A 16,266-nucleotide genomic window follows, 5' to 3' on the forward strand; every position below is an offset into this window, starting at 1 on the left:
CTATCTTGATCATAGTTTTGACCCCACCCCTATGTTTACCTCTCCAATTAAGGTGATTGTTAGCAGTTACAGCAGCAGGTTATGAACATAGTTTTAAACCCAGTATTTGTGGAATGAAAAGCTGTTAAATGATGCCAGCTTACCTGGTGTACTTCCTAAAGAAGATATTTACATAAATACATAATTTTGTCTGGTATGATTTTGTTTTGACAGAATTGATCTCAAACTTTCAACTATCCTATGGTTGCTGATTTGACTTCTAATTAAATAAAAGTACTTTAGGTAAAATAATTATCAGGTAACATTTTGAAAGAAAACATGTGTGTATTTCCTTTTCTATGAATATTTGAATAAAATTTGTTCACATTAGAAAATGGCACATTAATCTAAAGGAATACACATAGAAGCAATTATGTGAGAGATTTAGAACAAGGCTGAAATATTGAATCAAAATACATCTTACAAATTTGAAATTGAGTTTACTAACCAGTTAAAATAAGCTTCATCAAGCTTGACATTTCATTTTCTTATTGTCTTGTCATATTTCCCCCAAAATTAAATTGATATATGAAGTAGAATTTTCTCATTTTCTAAAAACTCAAAAATACAGCCATAGTTCAAGTATTCTGTTCCCTTCAGTCATCCCGTCACTTAGACTAGGATTTCATCTTTTAAGTATTATTTTTTTTGAGTTTAGGATTATCTAATGCTACATCACGTAGCATAATCATTCCTGGGTATGAATTTATTTGACTCAATACAACATTCCTCGTGTCAATCGTAAGTTTGCGAATCATTTTCATTATCTGTTACCCCAGTTCTGCTTAGGATAAAGTGGAGCATTTTTATAGAGTGCTTTCAGGGAAATTTCTTGCTTTTCTTCAAGAAATTGACCTTCTGCTCTCTCTCAAACTGCAATTCTGCAGCCTTTTTATACACACCTATTTCTTCTTTAATGTGAAATACAGGTAGAGCTGAAGAATGGAGTCTTGAGCTTCCGGTCAAATGCCAGCCTTACCTTTACACAAGTGGATCTATGGCTGGGTCTGTCCTACTGTGACGGAAAGTGGAACGAAGTCAGTATTAAAAAGGAAGGACCCCTCCTAGCCGCAGGGGTGAACGCACTGATGGAGCGCTACTCAGCCTCTGCAGCGCAGCCCCTGGTGGTGAATTCGCCCGTTTACGTAGGGGGCATCCCACAGCACCTGCGAGGCACTTTTCGGCACTTGAGTCTGGAACAAGGTGAGTCACCTCTAGTGGAACGCAAAGGTCAGTGCAGCCCTTATCCTATCAGGTTTGATGGTTGTGTTTCAAGACATGACAGTAAACTCAGGCTGCTAGTAATATCCACCAACACCTTCTCCCTTTTTTTGGAGAATCTTAAGTCTTAAAAATAACCACTCAATATGTCTTCAAATAGTTTCCTATGTTACCCTTAAGAGTACGCTGTCATCTCAGTTGCAATCAGCATGTTTACTCCATCATGTCTGCAGCAAACATAAATATTTTTACGTATAATTGCATACATAGAATGTATAGTATGTATTAATATATTCTATATCATACATAGTACAGTATGTGGTATGTACTTAATGTATTTATTACAAATAATATGCAGATAATTATATAGGTGAAATGCAGAATATTATATGTATACAGTTGTATATGATATATAATGGAGGTAAATATATTCCCTTTTATGTCTTCCTTGAAAATATACATGGTTCTGGCTCTTGCTGATATTGGTCAAAAATGTTGATGTGCACTACTAGAAAAAATGGCAAAGAAATGTATTACTTTTGGGGCTTTTTCTGATATAAGCGCTAGTTGTCCCCATGCTTTTTCCACTACAACTTTCACGCCACAACAGCACATGAATGAGTGGCTTTAGTTGAATTCCAACCACTAGTCGTGAAAAATGTCTATGTTGCTGATTACTAATGACCACCAAGGAAAGGAAAAATGTGCTGCTCATAGTTAAAGCAAGCATTACGCTTATAGATGTTTGAGCATAGCTAGAGAAGTTATGTACATAAAAAAGGCTAATGACAGCCAAGCACATCAGGTCTGTGCCGAAGTGAGTTGGCTCTTCATGAGAAGCATGAGTTAGGCCTGTGATTCATATCCCTATTTTATAGTTGACTGCACTTGAAAACAGAGAGGAAAGAAACTTGCCCAAGATCACATGGCTGGGGAGCAGATGGCCAGAGTGAGTGTGTCTGAGGCAACCTGGTGGCTCGGGCCAGCATCCTCATTATTATCAAACACCCCTCTGTGCACGCTGGCCCAGATGGCTTCTCTCTAGAGTGGAGAAAGCCCAGAGCTCCCGGCATGTGAGCAAGCACATCCCAGGTACAAAATGCTCTCTATGCATTGTAAAATGTAGGTACCATTAATGGTTAAAATTTCCAGGAAGCAGTCTTTGCCTATTTGGTAAGTACATAAAGATTTAAATGCCTCTGAATGGAAAATATATGACAAGCTCTAAGGAGACTTTAGAAGGGTAGTAGTAAGGAGTTAATGAATAACTGAGGGGTAAGACAGTAATGACATTCTCAAGGCATTTAAGATGTAACAGCAGCTAAAAATATTACCTGCGTAGAGGAGCTTCTGCAGGGTTTCAGGCTTTTGAGGTTAGAAAGGACTTGAAAACTCCTTGTATGAGTGAGGTTATTTGATCCTGTTTATAACTAAGGAAATAAACAAACCTGCCTCCACAGCCTTTTCCTCCTGACTTACACCTCACTCCACAATTACTGATAGTCCTGGAGACATGGCTAAAATGAAATTTAAGACGATAAAGATAGAAATTTAAAACATCAACAGAGACCTAAGGAGAGTAATTTTACCCAGACCAGGACTAGGTCTCTGATCCTGAAGGATATTTTATTTATGGGTAATAATAAATTTTTATCATTGCAGCATCATTCTTATCAGAGGTCCTCAAACTGCTGATAAAATATTGATGTATAGTAGCTAAAACATGGTAAAAAATCAAAATTAGCTATTATTACTAGCCAAGTACAAGGGTATCAGCTAGAAGGATTACTGAAAATGTAGATTTTTGTGTCCCTCATTCCTTGAGATTCTGACTTTATGCTTCGAGAAATGATGATTTGTATAAGGAACTGGTATTTGATCAGGGAGAATACAAATTCGGCATGCAGGTGGTCAACCGCAATTAAAATGAATCACACTCCCTTCACATTCTTTCACTCTAATATCAAGAGTCTTAAAAATCTTTCTTCTTTCTTTTCTGTCTTTCTGAGTTACATTTTTGTCAAAGGCTCTATTTTCTGGTCAGATTAGTGCTGTTTTTCTTATCCATTAGTATTGCAATCTTCCTTTGAATCAAATGTGGAATTAATTTCCTTTTCATTTTTTCTTCTCTCCCCATTTTGGAAGAGAAAGCATAATTTGCTAGAAATGGTGCACCTCCTCGGGTCATGGCGGGCGTCTTCTTAGAAGCATTGCGTAGGACAGTCACTTATGTCTATCTATGTCGGTGTGGCACATGGTGTCACTTGTTCTACACAGGGCCCCTAAAGGACGCGGCGGGACAGGCTGCTGCCGGACCACGCTTCCAGAGAAAGGGCCACTGTTTTTCTCATTCATCATCCTGGAGCTCTGGGCCACCTTTCTGTTATTTAGAGACCTGGGCAGGGGTGGCACGTGTGTAGAGAGGAATAAGAAAGGTGATTTTCACAGAGGCAGATAGCAAGGGAGGGAGTCGCCGTTCCTCTGACAGACACATCCTTTCCATCATTCCGCTCTTCTTGCCCTCACATTTCACTCAAATTGTGGGGTCTGATGGGGAACGCTTTTGGGGTACAGAGTTGCCCGTGGCCGGCACTGGAAGGCACACAGTGCAGACTTTGCAGGTGCGTTCAGCGGCCTCACCTCCCAGATCGAGGCTGGAGGACTATTTCCTTAGGAGGATGGATACTTACGAAGCTCATTCTGCAACTACCTGAATGTTTTCTCTCTAGAAAGACTACTATGTCTTTTGTGAGCTTTTTCATTAGTACATATTTGCATTACACGGTGTTTGCATTCCTCGTGTGGAGTTGGTACCTGCACAAAAAGCTGCACTTTCTTTTCTCATCCTCTTTCCCTTCCTCTCTTCCTCACTCCCCTCCATCTCTTAGTCCCTTCCCCTCTGAGGAAGAGCTGTCTCCCTACTTTCTATTACCTATCTTTACTTTGCTCTTTATTTACATTTGGGACATGTATATATACATGTATGTGTATATATATTCTGCAATATTTAAGCTGTGTGTCTGATTCATTTCACTTTATAGTACAGCCTCAAGGTATATTCATTTTCCTACAAGTGACTCAAATTTAGCTTTTTTATGGCAGAGTAGTACTTCACAGTGTGTAAATACAATTTCTTCACTCATACATCTGTGGATGGATTTACAGGCTGCTTCGAGATTTAGCTATTGTGAGTGGTACTGCTAGCAGCACAGGTATGCATGGGTCATTGTAATATCACTTCTTCTAGCTCTTTGGGGAAGTTGCCTAGAAGGAGAATAGCCAACTCAAATTGCATTTCTAGTTTTAGTCTTTTGAGGAATCTCCATCCTGATTTCCATAGTGGCCATACTAGTTTACATTCTACCAACAATGTAGAAGGGTTCCTTTTCCCCGGCAGCCTCTCCAGCAATTTTTGCCTTTACCACATTTTAAAATTCCATCTGGTCAGTTAATTCTTTTTCTAATTTTTAAAATTTTCCTAATTTTAATTTTTTTCTAACTTTTTCTAACTTTTCAGTGCAGTATTGCAGCATGTAATGACTACTTTGTCATGGAAGCTGACACATGTACATAACTCACGGCAATTCTCTTTTCATCCCCTGGCTTTCCCCTCCCCACTCTCCCTCTATCTCTCGGTCCCCTTCTTTTTTGCAAAAGATCTACTTCCCTATTCCCCATGGCATTTTAATATTGTTAAATTTAAATTTTTTTTAAATTGTAGTGAAATACAAAGCAACATAAAGCTCACCCTTGTAACCGTTCTTAAGAGCCCAGTTCAGAGATATTAAGTACACAAACATTGTTGTGTAGCTGTCACCACTGTCAGTCTTGAGGAGTGTTTTCATCAGCCAAACTGTACAATAATATGAATTTCTTAAAATGACTCTTACGTGTTTGCCAAAGCCGCTTTTGTTTGGCCAAAGCATTTCAATGGTCTCATCTGGTTGCAAGGAGTATTCAAGTACAGGGAAGCCAGGTAACTCAGTTATGTGTCTTCAGAAAATTACTGCTGGTACAAATCTGGGCTTCTGAGCTTCTAAATTCTCCAGCAGGTGCTTTTACACTGAGCCCCACTGCTTTCAATCCAATTCAGCCAAACTGTTTGGTGTCTACTGTGTGTTTAAGATAGACTCACAATATTGATCAGTTGGACCTAAAGAAATGTCAATGAGAGCAGGTGATTCAAAAGAAAGTGGGCTGCAATTTAACGTTAGAGGACCCCGTATAGAAGCTGAGGAGAGCAATGTGGTCATTCTAATGTTGAGAAGAGCTAAGCCTATGTGTGAAGCCTTTCAAACTTGATGATGCTTTGTGCAGGGAGAGCATGCACACTGCCATGGTCTCTGTCCGGGCCTCTTGGTCCCAGTTTTGTGCAGATTTCTGGGTAGAGTCCTGCCATACTCCAGCGAGCTGATCTCTGTTCACATAATCCGGCGCGTGATTCAGAGCAACAGCTCTTCCCTGGCTGACTGGACGCCTTTGCTGCTGTTGCTGTTGCTAATTCTCTAACAAAACTCCAGATCCGTTTCACCCACACTCACTGTGAAACTACAGAAGGGTGCTGCACAGTGATTTTTCTAAGGCCACCTCTGTAGAACACACACTCAGGGAACCTCATGACATTAAGTTTCCCAGAGCTGAATGCTAAAACTTTATGCATAAAGCCCGGGTGTACTTGGGGTGTACGCTCCCTGTGCATATTCAAGTCTTGCATATTCGAGAACAGTGGAACTCCATGAGCTCCATAGGATGCAGCATTATCTCATCCCTACACCAGTTTAACTTGGCTTACATTCCAGACCTCAGAAATGATTACCGTGCAACTCAGGCAAAGCCTAAGGATTCTGATAGATTTTGAAACAATATTCTCTCTCCTGCTACCCTCCCTAAAATCCTCAAAGTGTTTTTTCTCCCCATGAGCTTGTTGCATAATCACACTAATTCACACATTAGTTTTTGTTTCTTAATGAGGACTGACTTATGCAAAAACTCAATTTTCTAGAATTGAGGGCCACATGATTCCTGCCTTCCTGAAAGGTGTAATTGCCTGAATTTTATTTTGCAACAAGAAATAGAATTTAGAAAATGTGGTCTTACCAAGGTACAATAAATGCTTTTTTTCAAAAGTTGGATTATAATTACCCACATGTAGACTTTTACAATAACATAAATGCTAGTATGTCTTTGTGACAATTAACTTCCCTAAAAACAAGAAAATGTGTCAGAGATTTCCCAAACAAGACCTGCAGGTTGAACCATTGTCTCTGGCTAGCGCCTCACCCAGGGTGGGTAATTAGAGAGCCCAGCCTTCGGGATGTACTAATCCCTAACTCTCTGCTAGGTTTCGGCGGCTGCATGAAGGATGTTGCATTTGCGCGCGGTGCTGTCGTTAACTTGGCATCTGTGTCCAGCTTCGCTGTCAGAGTCAATCTGGATGGATGCCTATCACCTGCCAGCGCTGCTAACTGCAGGGGAAATGACTCCATCGTGGTGTTCCGGGGACACGGGCTGAGTGCTCAAGAGAGTGGGCTCCGGCCCTTCACAGGTAACTGGCTGTCCTGTCCCTGTCCACTGCCTGCTCCCTCCTGGCCAGCTAGCCAGGAGCCTGCACGAGGAATATTTTAATATTTCTGCTTCGTATTTCCATTTAAGAATACCTGTATCGAGTGAGAGCCTCACATGAAGGGGGTGCAGTGTACAGTGACTGGAGCCGGGGTCGTACAACGGCAGCAGGTAAATACTGTTTATCCAAAACGTCTAATTGTACACACATGCCCATGTTTATGTGCATAAACTCAGGATGATAGCCCAGGAGCAAGAGAATTTCTGACAGAGCATGCCTTGATTCAAAAACATCAGTGGCTAGAACATTTCACACATCAGGGCTTTTCACTTTTTAAGAACTTACTATGTGCTACACGTGGATTTTCTTCTATTTGAATTCACAAAACGGAAATTCAGATGTCTCCAGGATTTAGTAAGCACTGCCTACCGTAATATGCCCAAGAATGGGAAACCTTACAGCCTGCATAGACCCAAAGAAGATGAATTTGAAGGCCAGGATTACCTTCAGCTGGGCATCAGCCCCTTGACTGTCTCGCAGTCAGCGCATTAATGACCTGGACGTGGTTGGAAGCAGATGTGCTGTTACCACATCATTGCAGATGTTTGCCATGGTGTTGACTATTAGGGTCTTCAAATGACTCCCATAGGAGGGAAATTGCTGATCAGGTTAATTTTTTCATTTTTACTTCAAAGAGTAACACTGGGAGATAAAATACATTAGCTTTAGTCTCAGACAACTGACTAAGAAACAATTTGTACTTCTAAAAGTGGCGACAAAATGTCTCTGTGTCATAGCGTCATAGGAAGGTACTTGTCACAGAGAGGTTTACATAAATCACCAACATTCTCCCTTCTGAGGTCCAGTATTTGTCAGAAAAGCAAACACATCTGCAAAGAGTTGCACTTGTGAGTCTGGAAGAAAGTTTATCGAGCAAGTCACAATTTGTCTAAGGATAGTTTTTCAGCAGAATGCTCTGGTATACTTATCAACAGCAATGAGTTATTACCCCAGGGATACTTTGAGGAATCTTCTTGGTCTCGAAGATAATTAAAAAGTGAGCTGGGCTACTATCAATAATGCTCAAGATGCTTTGCCTCCTGGTTTTCCAGAAGAGGAAAACTTGACACTTTCTTGGGATGATTTAAATTACCATCTACTTATAGACAAGACCAGGAGCTGAATAATCTCTTAAGATCCTGTTCATCTTCAGAGCCGAGAGAAAGCTCTCATGTATTCTATTCATGTGTTATTTTAAAGAGGGTAGTAAATGAGAAACAAACAAACAAAAAAATAGAACAGTGTTTTCTGCCCCTATTTCGTATGCCTGTACTTTCTTAACAAAATGCTATAAAGCTTGTTTCATGTATGCCAGCAATTTAATGTCTGTAATTTGAAACACTGGGATACGTCAGGTGTTTAGAAAGTGCATTGCTTACATAGCTTTAGCACCCACTGATAAAGTACGCAAACAGAGCACTAAATTTATAGCCACGATCTGACCACACAGTCTTATGCCATAAATTCATATTTATAGTCTGACCACAACATCGAGCAGCTACATGCTCCCAAGGGTTGGAGAATAATTGCACTATTTAATTATTTTTGAGTCAGTTTTGCTCTGTCCCTTATGAGAAGACCATCTGTTAGACAGTGCAGTACTTTGCCCTGCACCACATTTCAGAACTAATAAAATCAGCGTCTCTCCCATTGTCCCACTCCTTGCAGCTCGACTGTGGGGGCTGTGTCTGCTGGAGGCGCACAGAAACCCTCTCCCCTGCATTTCCTCGCACCCTTTCTGCTCCACGCGTTCCCCTGAAAGCTGTCCCATTTTAGTGGTCTGAACAGAAGAGTCAGAGGAGGAAAATATTTGATGTGGGAGAACTGGAGTGATCTTCCGTCGACAGGGCTCGGGCGCCCGTGAGCAGCGCACACCGGTCTCATCCATCATCCTGCCACTGCGTTCCTGGGGCTCTTTCTTGTGTCTCCCATGCAGTCAGCTGTGGTGAAGTTGTTACTGATCAGGACCATAGAAATATCTAACAAATAGTTAAAGGTGACGGACTTTTGAAATTAGGAGGCTCAGCTTGCAAGTGAGCTTCTGTGGCTCCTTGAAACGCTCTCATTTTGTGTTATTATTTTGAGATACTCCGAAGAGAATACCTCTGAAAACAATTCTGGAGACTCTCAAGGGCACAGGTTTTCCTACCCTACCCCACTCCCAATGCAATTAAGAATGTATCTAGTCTATCGCATCTGGTAGAACTTTGCTGCTTTAAAATAATTTGAAAAACAGTTGAATTTGGACAAGGAGCCTAGTGTTCATGTACAGTACAATCGCATGTGTGATTTCTTTTTTGGCTATTATGGGAGATATCAAAGTGTCAAACACTGTGTATAATAACAGTCTAATTATCTGGCTTCCAAAGGGTACATCATTATATGGCTTGAACTTGTTCTCTGCCTACCATCCCCTCCTGCTTTATGAGTGATGTTTAAACATGTCTGATACATTAAATGTTTTTGGAAAACCTGGACTCGACTTGGAAGAATGTTATGTCGATGGAGTTTTGATGGTCTTGAAATATCGCTTAAACTGAATGGCTCAAGATGTGCAGTCATATTAAATCAATGCTGAAAAGTTACAACTCTAATAAATTGTATTTATGCTAATGGTTCAGTCTGATTTAGTGCGGCCATTAAAAGTGAGGAATGGGGCAGTAGTCTTTTCAGGACTGCCATTCTCTCTATTTTCTCTTTTATTCTTTCGTAGCTCCGCCAAGTGTTCCAACTCCCTCCAGAGTCCGCAGCATCGACGGGTATAGTGTTGAGGTGACGTGGGTTGAGCCCGTCGGGGTTAGAGGTGTCATCGAGAAGTACGTGCTGAGAGCCTACAGTGAGGATGACCCCTCCGTACCCCGAACACCTGCTGCCATCACTGAGTGTGTGGATACCAGCACCTTCACAGGTAAAGGGATTCCCTAAAGGAGTAGATCTTACAAGCTTCTGTTGCATTTGGATTTTACATAAAAAAGTGTTTCTGAAAGCACGTTAAATAAATATATATTTTTGCTTTATTAAAAACAATCATCATCGGGGCTGGGGATTTAGCTCAGCGGCAAAAGCGCCTGCCTGGCAAGCGCAAGGTCGTGAGTTCGGTTCCCGGTACCGGAGAAAAACCAAAAAAAAAAAAAAAAAAAAAAAACAAAAAACAATCATCATCATCTTCCATAGTGGAACCCAATATCTTTCTCCCTAGGTGAAAAGGATGACTGTGGAGTGTCTGTGAGCTTCCTGGAGAATTTCTTTCCAAGGTTGTTGGTTGATATTCTCTCCTTCCTTTAAAGGGCAGAGGTGGTCCCAGTGCTCGTCACTCCATAGACCTTTTTTGAGGATCTTATTTATCTACAGGACCAGCTTACCTACCTTACCGTGCAAAACTTCACTCTTTGGGATTAGACCAAGTTCACACCACTGTAATTTATTGTAAAATTGCTGATTAATCCTAATTATCTCAAAGTGGAGGGATCTTAGAGCCCCAGCAGTCTGACTGGCAAACCAGCGAATCGCTTTCTCACACTGTAGCCTGCCATGAAGCACAGTTACACCGAAACACACCCACACCCACATTTGCCTCTCATCCAAGCCCAGGGCTATGCAAGAGGGTGGTATTTTTCAGCTTTATGAAATATTAAACATATTTCAGTGGAAAGCCACATTTAAGCCTCTGATCAAAAAAAGTAAAATGGATCAAATATGATAGAAAAAAAATCCTCTCCATGAAAATATTTATAGATTTAGTCATTGTATACATGAGTGTTACAGTAGCCTTACATAACTTTTGTCCTCCCAACATCTCTGTTGCTCAGCCCCCTCCGTCTTTATTTTCTCCTTTAGATTTTCTAGAATCTATAACCTAAGTGCCTACATAGAACCAATTTTCTACAAAATAAAAAACCCAAATGCTCCACTTGCTCCCTCTGTCCCTACAAACACCATGGCAGCTGAGCAGGCTGGAAAATACCAAGTGGTTTATCAGTAGATCTTTTCAAGCCCTGACTTTGCATGAGCCTTGGTAATGACATATTTCTATAGTAACTCCTTCTACCGTTCCCCTACTTCAATACTGTTTATTTTTCCAAGCTATCCAGATGCTAACTTCCCTTGTTCACCCTACTCTCCTGATGCTTTTATAATTTATATTAAATTAGTCACCATAGATGAGAACAGGGTCAATTATATATGGTTTTTGTTACTGTCTTACTACAGAATATATGTACTAATTGCATCTTTCTGTCTGGTAAGGCTTTTATGAGGGGTTAAACAGATTAGTATGCTAAAGCACTTGAAGCCATTTCTGGCACACAGTAGGTATTTAGGATCATTTAAATTTCATTATTTTAAAAAAACTTTTCTCTCTTTTTTCCTACCTGATTTTATGGAGCTTCCTTTATCCTAGCAAACATAGAGCTTTCACACAACTTCTGGACTCCGGCCCATCCTGCTGTCTGAGGGGCGTCACTGATAACTTATCGTTTATATATGATAATCTCTCTACTGCCTTAATGTGACCACAGGCCCAGTGAAGCAGCTTCACCGCGGGACTTGTTAGTCAAGACTGAATGACCTTCTTCATACCTGCTGCAGCAGAAGCCCGGGCTGGCGCTCAGCAGCCCATGGAGTAGCTTGTCTTCTCCTGGACTGAGGCACACCAAAGTCTGACAGCCCCTGAGTCACTGTTCTTGAGGCCTCATACCAGGACCACTCAAATTCCTTCTGTTACCGCTGACTGTTAAAAACAAGCTCACCCACATAATCACAGAGATCTGTTCCTCTAAATCTCCCTCCGGTCCCTCTCTCCTCGTCCCAGGGTGCCCTTCAGTGGGAGGCAGCTAGGCACAGGCTCCCCGCTTCTTCACCGTCTGGCTGCTACTCACTTCTGTGGCCAAGATCATGTGTGCAAGCTAGCCTTGCAGGACCCTCACTCCTGCCTTCAGCAACTCTCTGCACAGTAGGTTCAACATGTTTATGGCAGTTCCTGCCAAACAGACGCATCACAGCGTCCTTACCCACCCTCTCCACCACCCCTGGGCACCATGCACCCTCTGGCTCTTCCTCAAAGTCCAGTGACCATGGATACGTAGTTTTAAATCGATTCAGGGCGTCAGGGCAGCTACAGCAGCACAAGCAAAAACACTCATGCAAGGTGACTTAGAACGTCTTCAGCAAGTGACAAGAACGACGGGATGAATGTGTTTGAAGTGAGAGGGAGGATGTTGAGGGCAGATTCATGGCAATGTATCTTTTAGAGCAACAATTTTTAAGAAATCAACAAGTACATGTTGTGATCACACCTTACACTTGCCTCACTGGGGCAACCAAGAAGCGAGCGTGGCTCCATGTATGTGTGCAGCGCACAGCACAGGATGGACACACGAAATGCGCAGTGTAAAGATCAGATGTCTGCAATGTGCCTAGCACAGTGCTGAACTCATGGTGGTTTTTTCAAAAAAAGGGGAGTACCTTTTTGGCAGAATTATGTGCCAAACTTGTGAAAGTTTGCACAAAGTATACTTTCTCAATCAAGCAGGATGCAGGACTATGCAGTTTATTTTATCATAGCCAACACTAAATTTCATAGACTTATTGATGATTTACACTTCTTTTGTGACATGGCTAAGTAGGTTAATTAGTAATTTTTCTACTGAATGATTCACATTTTTTCATTGATTCAAAATATCTCTGTTCATATAATGAATATCCGAGTACTCATGTGAATTTTACCTTTGATATGTATTTTATGTACATATTTAAAAATATTATATGACATTAATATAACATTTTAAAAGTTTTTTTGAGTTAATTTTCCATGACTTATTGGAAAAAAGTCCATATTCTTCATTCAGGTAGAGTATTATATGCATGAGATATACCATATTGATAGTATATACTGCCTTTTTTGAGGTATTAATTGTAAATTGAAGGTAAGATCAAATCAGAAGCTGGGTGCAGAGGAGCATTTCAGGTTAATTCAGCCTCTTCCAAGATTCTGAAAGCTATCTCCCTGGAGGACAGAACCTACCAGCTTGACAGTCAGCACAGTATATTACAGGGCATGCAGAACAGAAGAAAGATATACCGGGAGAAGAAAATGAGAGGATCACTGATCAGTTGGTATTTATTTTATTGATTTTTATGTACCAAACCTGAGAAAAGTTAGGCAAGAATTATCCACTATTAAGGTGATTATGTCTATGTCTCCTTCAGATACTAAATTTTTGTTCGCACTTTTCTTGTTTTTATTATTTTATATTCATCGTTTATATTTTAAGCTTCAAAGCCATGCTGTTTTAGATATCTCTATTTCCACTGAGCTGCATATTCATCTGAAGATATTTGTATTTTAGGAGGGAAGTTTCAGTCATTCACATTTGCTTTTATGACCCATGCTATTACTTTTATTTCTGCCACTGTGGTTTAGCTTTCTAGTTTTGTCATTGTTCTTTAATGATCCAAATTTTGTATTCCTGCCAGGATGGACTAGAAATTCTGTAATTTTTTCCCCACTAACCCTCTGTGCTGCCTGCACTTGTCACACATGGGCCAGCATGGACATGTGCAGCAGGGCCTCTTGAAGGCCGAGAACAACTCTGCCTTGGCCCAGAGGATTCTTCAGTTTGCAGACTCTGGATAACGAGGAGATATGTGAATTGAGAACCATCAAACCCAGCTTGGGTAGCAGCCAAAGTCAGAGGCTTTCACAGTAAAAAAAAAATAAAATAAAATAAATACTAGAAATAGGGGAAGAAAGTAACAAGAGAGAGAGCCAACAACCTGACTTGGTGGTATACTAGTCACCTTTCTGTTGCTACGTCAAATACCTGGGAGAAATCAATTTAAAGGAGAAAAAGGTTTACTTTGGTTCATGATTTCAGAGGGGTTGGTCTATGGCTGATTGGTCCAGTTACTTTTAGGGTTCTTCTGAGTCAAAATATCATGGTGGAAGCTTGAGATGGAGGAAAACTGCTTCTTGAAGTGCAAGTGTGGTTACCCTTACACTTCCTTGAAGAATGAGAAATGGGAGGCCAGGATCCCCCCATCCCTTCCAACGACAGGGCCCGGTGACACACTTTCTCTAGTAGACCTCACTTGCTAAAGTTTCCACCAACTTCCAATAGCACTAGAAGCTGAGACCAAGCCTTCACCATGTGAGTTTGGGGAATATTTCAGATCCAAACTGTGACAGGTGGTGATGCTGAGGGTGTCTGGATTGGCCGATGACAGTCAGGCTTTGCCAGTAGTTGGGAAAAGAAGGTATCAAAAAAAAAAAAATAGGTAAAGTGGATAAAAGCAAATTTTGCTTCTTATCTTGAAAGTAATTCCCCTTCAGCACTTCTGAGGTTACCTTTGTTTAGATCTTAATATTTTAATTAATTTGCTTGAGAGAGTCATATTTATTTGACTAAAGTAATGCTGCTGCTGGGTGTACAGGCAATTTAGATTTATTGTCTGATACAGGGTTCTTTACCAATTAAGTTAAAAAATGTTACCTGAAAATGTATTGGTTTCTTTTCATTAATTTTTTTTCTGTTATTAATGAGCTCTTTTATTCTTCAAATCTGGGTCTTCAACTTGGAAAAATCTTCTCTTGTGCATGTGTAATCTTTAGCTCTGGTGAGAAACTGCAGTTTTGGATTTTCTACACATTTTCTCAGGTTGTCCCCCTTATTTTAATACCTTTTATGTCCCCAGAGCATATCATATTTTTATGTTATAAATACATTTATAAGCATATCCAGTTTTTTTATTTATTTATTTTTTTCCCAGTACTGGGAATTGAACTCACAACCTTGCACTTGCCAGGCAGGCACTGTGCCACTGAGCTAAATCCCCAGCCCTATTTTTATTTTTAGAACACACTTTGTGGAGTCAAATCATTCTAGGTTCAAAATCCAAATCTACCACTTACTTGTTGTGTGATCTCAGAAAAGTTTGGAAAATATCGCTGTACTGGAGTTTCCTCTTGTATCACCTAGCGACGAAAACCTCCCTTTTATTTTGAAAAGTGTTGTGAAGATAAAAATTTATTATTTACATAAAATATTTTGGACAGAAGCAGGCCCCCACAAATGCCCGGTGAACCGGTAGTTACCCTTACTCTCCTAAGTCGTGGTTTCTTAATTTTGGAGCTGTTGCCTCACCTTGGCTTCCCTTTTCACTTCCTGACTTCTGTGCTGCTGTTTCTGCTTGTTGAATCTTGACGAGTTCTGATTTCTCTACCTCAGTCTTTATGTGATTTATCTTGTTCCTCATTGTATCTCCTGTTATTTTCTGCCTGCCTCACAGTACTCCCAAGCTTCATCCTTATCTCTGTTGGCTACCATCTACTCTCTATCCCTTTGTTTCCTTGACTCCAAGTTTTTGGATCTTACTAATATCATGCAAATGGTGATTTTTATATATTAGAGACCTCCCAAATCAAGTTCTCCCCAGAACGTGATGTGATGTTGTCCTGTAATCTGAAGGCTACATTTTCATCTTCCTTTTGGGCTACAATGTCCCTGTCTTCACCTCCAAAGAAAGGTTCAACCGCCTCTCCCTGAACCTATTTTTCAGCCGAGGTATTTGCACAACAAAATAGAAACCCTTCCAAGGAGGATGGGAAGGTAACCTGCAATAGCCTCGCAGGAGTCCTGCGGCCTAAACTCCTTTCTTCCCAGTATTCGGTGAGATTGGGAAGTATGTTGCACCCAGTCTTTGCCTGGCACCTTCCATGTATTTCTACACATTTTACTGGGATTCCTAAGATCGGAGCTCACACCATGGGTGCACGCTGGCTCACTGGGGAAGCCTTAAAAAGCACAGATGCCCATGCACTCAGAGCTAAGCATGTGCAAAATATTTGAATCAATTTTTCTGGCATTCAGCCTGGGCATTGCCATTTTCAAAGGACTTTGGGTAATTTCATTGTTCCCCCAGCATCGGGAACACTGTGAAAAAGTGCAACTGACCCCAATGGTTAAGTTTCGATTTTCTCTAGAAACATAAAGTGTGGGTGGTAGGAGGTAAATGTGTATCTTTTCATCTAATGTGTCAGTGTAAATACTAAAATGGTGAAGGTAAATAGATAATATTAGCAGAAGAATGTCATAGGGCAACAAAAATTGTACTGATTCTTGGGGAGAAGTGGAAATACAGTCAGACTTAGAAAAAGCAGAAGGCAGAAGAAAGCAAATGATTAAAAATGAATATCAACTAAGAGAAGTGCAAGAATAGAATAGTGAAACACTATATGCCATTCATGAATTTGATTACCAGTGGATTAAATGAGATAAATCCCAACAGCACGGAGAGTCCAAAGGTCAACGGTCCCACTTAGGAGAAAATGGGCCCCTTTGGGCCACAGAGCCTGGATTCTGTGCCTGCGAAGGCCGGAGTTCAGA

General features: G+C 40.7%; 1 protein-coding gene across 2 annotated transcripts in view; it reads left to right on the top strand.

Annotated features, from left to right (window-relative positions):
- Ush2a (Usher syndrome 2A (autosomal recessive, mild)) overlaps window positions 1–16,266 on the top strand; it is a gene marked incomplete in the record, with an annotated part of 661,834 nt that overhangs the window by 277,421 nt on the left and 368,147 nt on the right. For both annotated transcript variants that reach the window (XM_013519932.1, XM_013519934.1), the window contains 4 exon segments: window positions 969–1,242; window positions 6,602–6,805; window positions 6,913–6,993; window positions 9,597–9,791. In XM_013519932.1, coding sequence (XP_013375386.1) covers window positions 969–1,242; window positions 6,602–6,805; window positions 6,913–6,993; window positions 9,597–9,791 — 754 coding nt within the window.

Source organism: Chinchilla lanigera, unplaced genomic scaffold (genome assembly GCF_000276665.1).
Source record: "Chinchilla lanigera isolate Chin_1 unplaced genomic scaffold, ChiLan1.0 scaffold00005, whole genome shotgun sequence".
Lineage (NCBI taxonomy): Eukaryota > Metazoa > Chordata > Mammalia > Rodentia > Chinchillidae > Chinchilla > Chinchilla lanigera.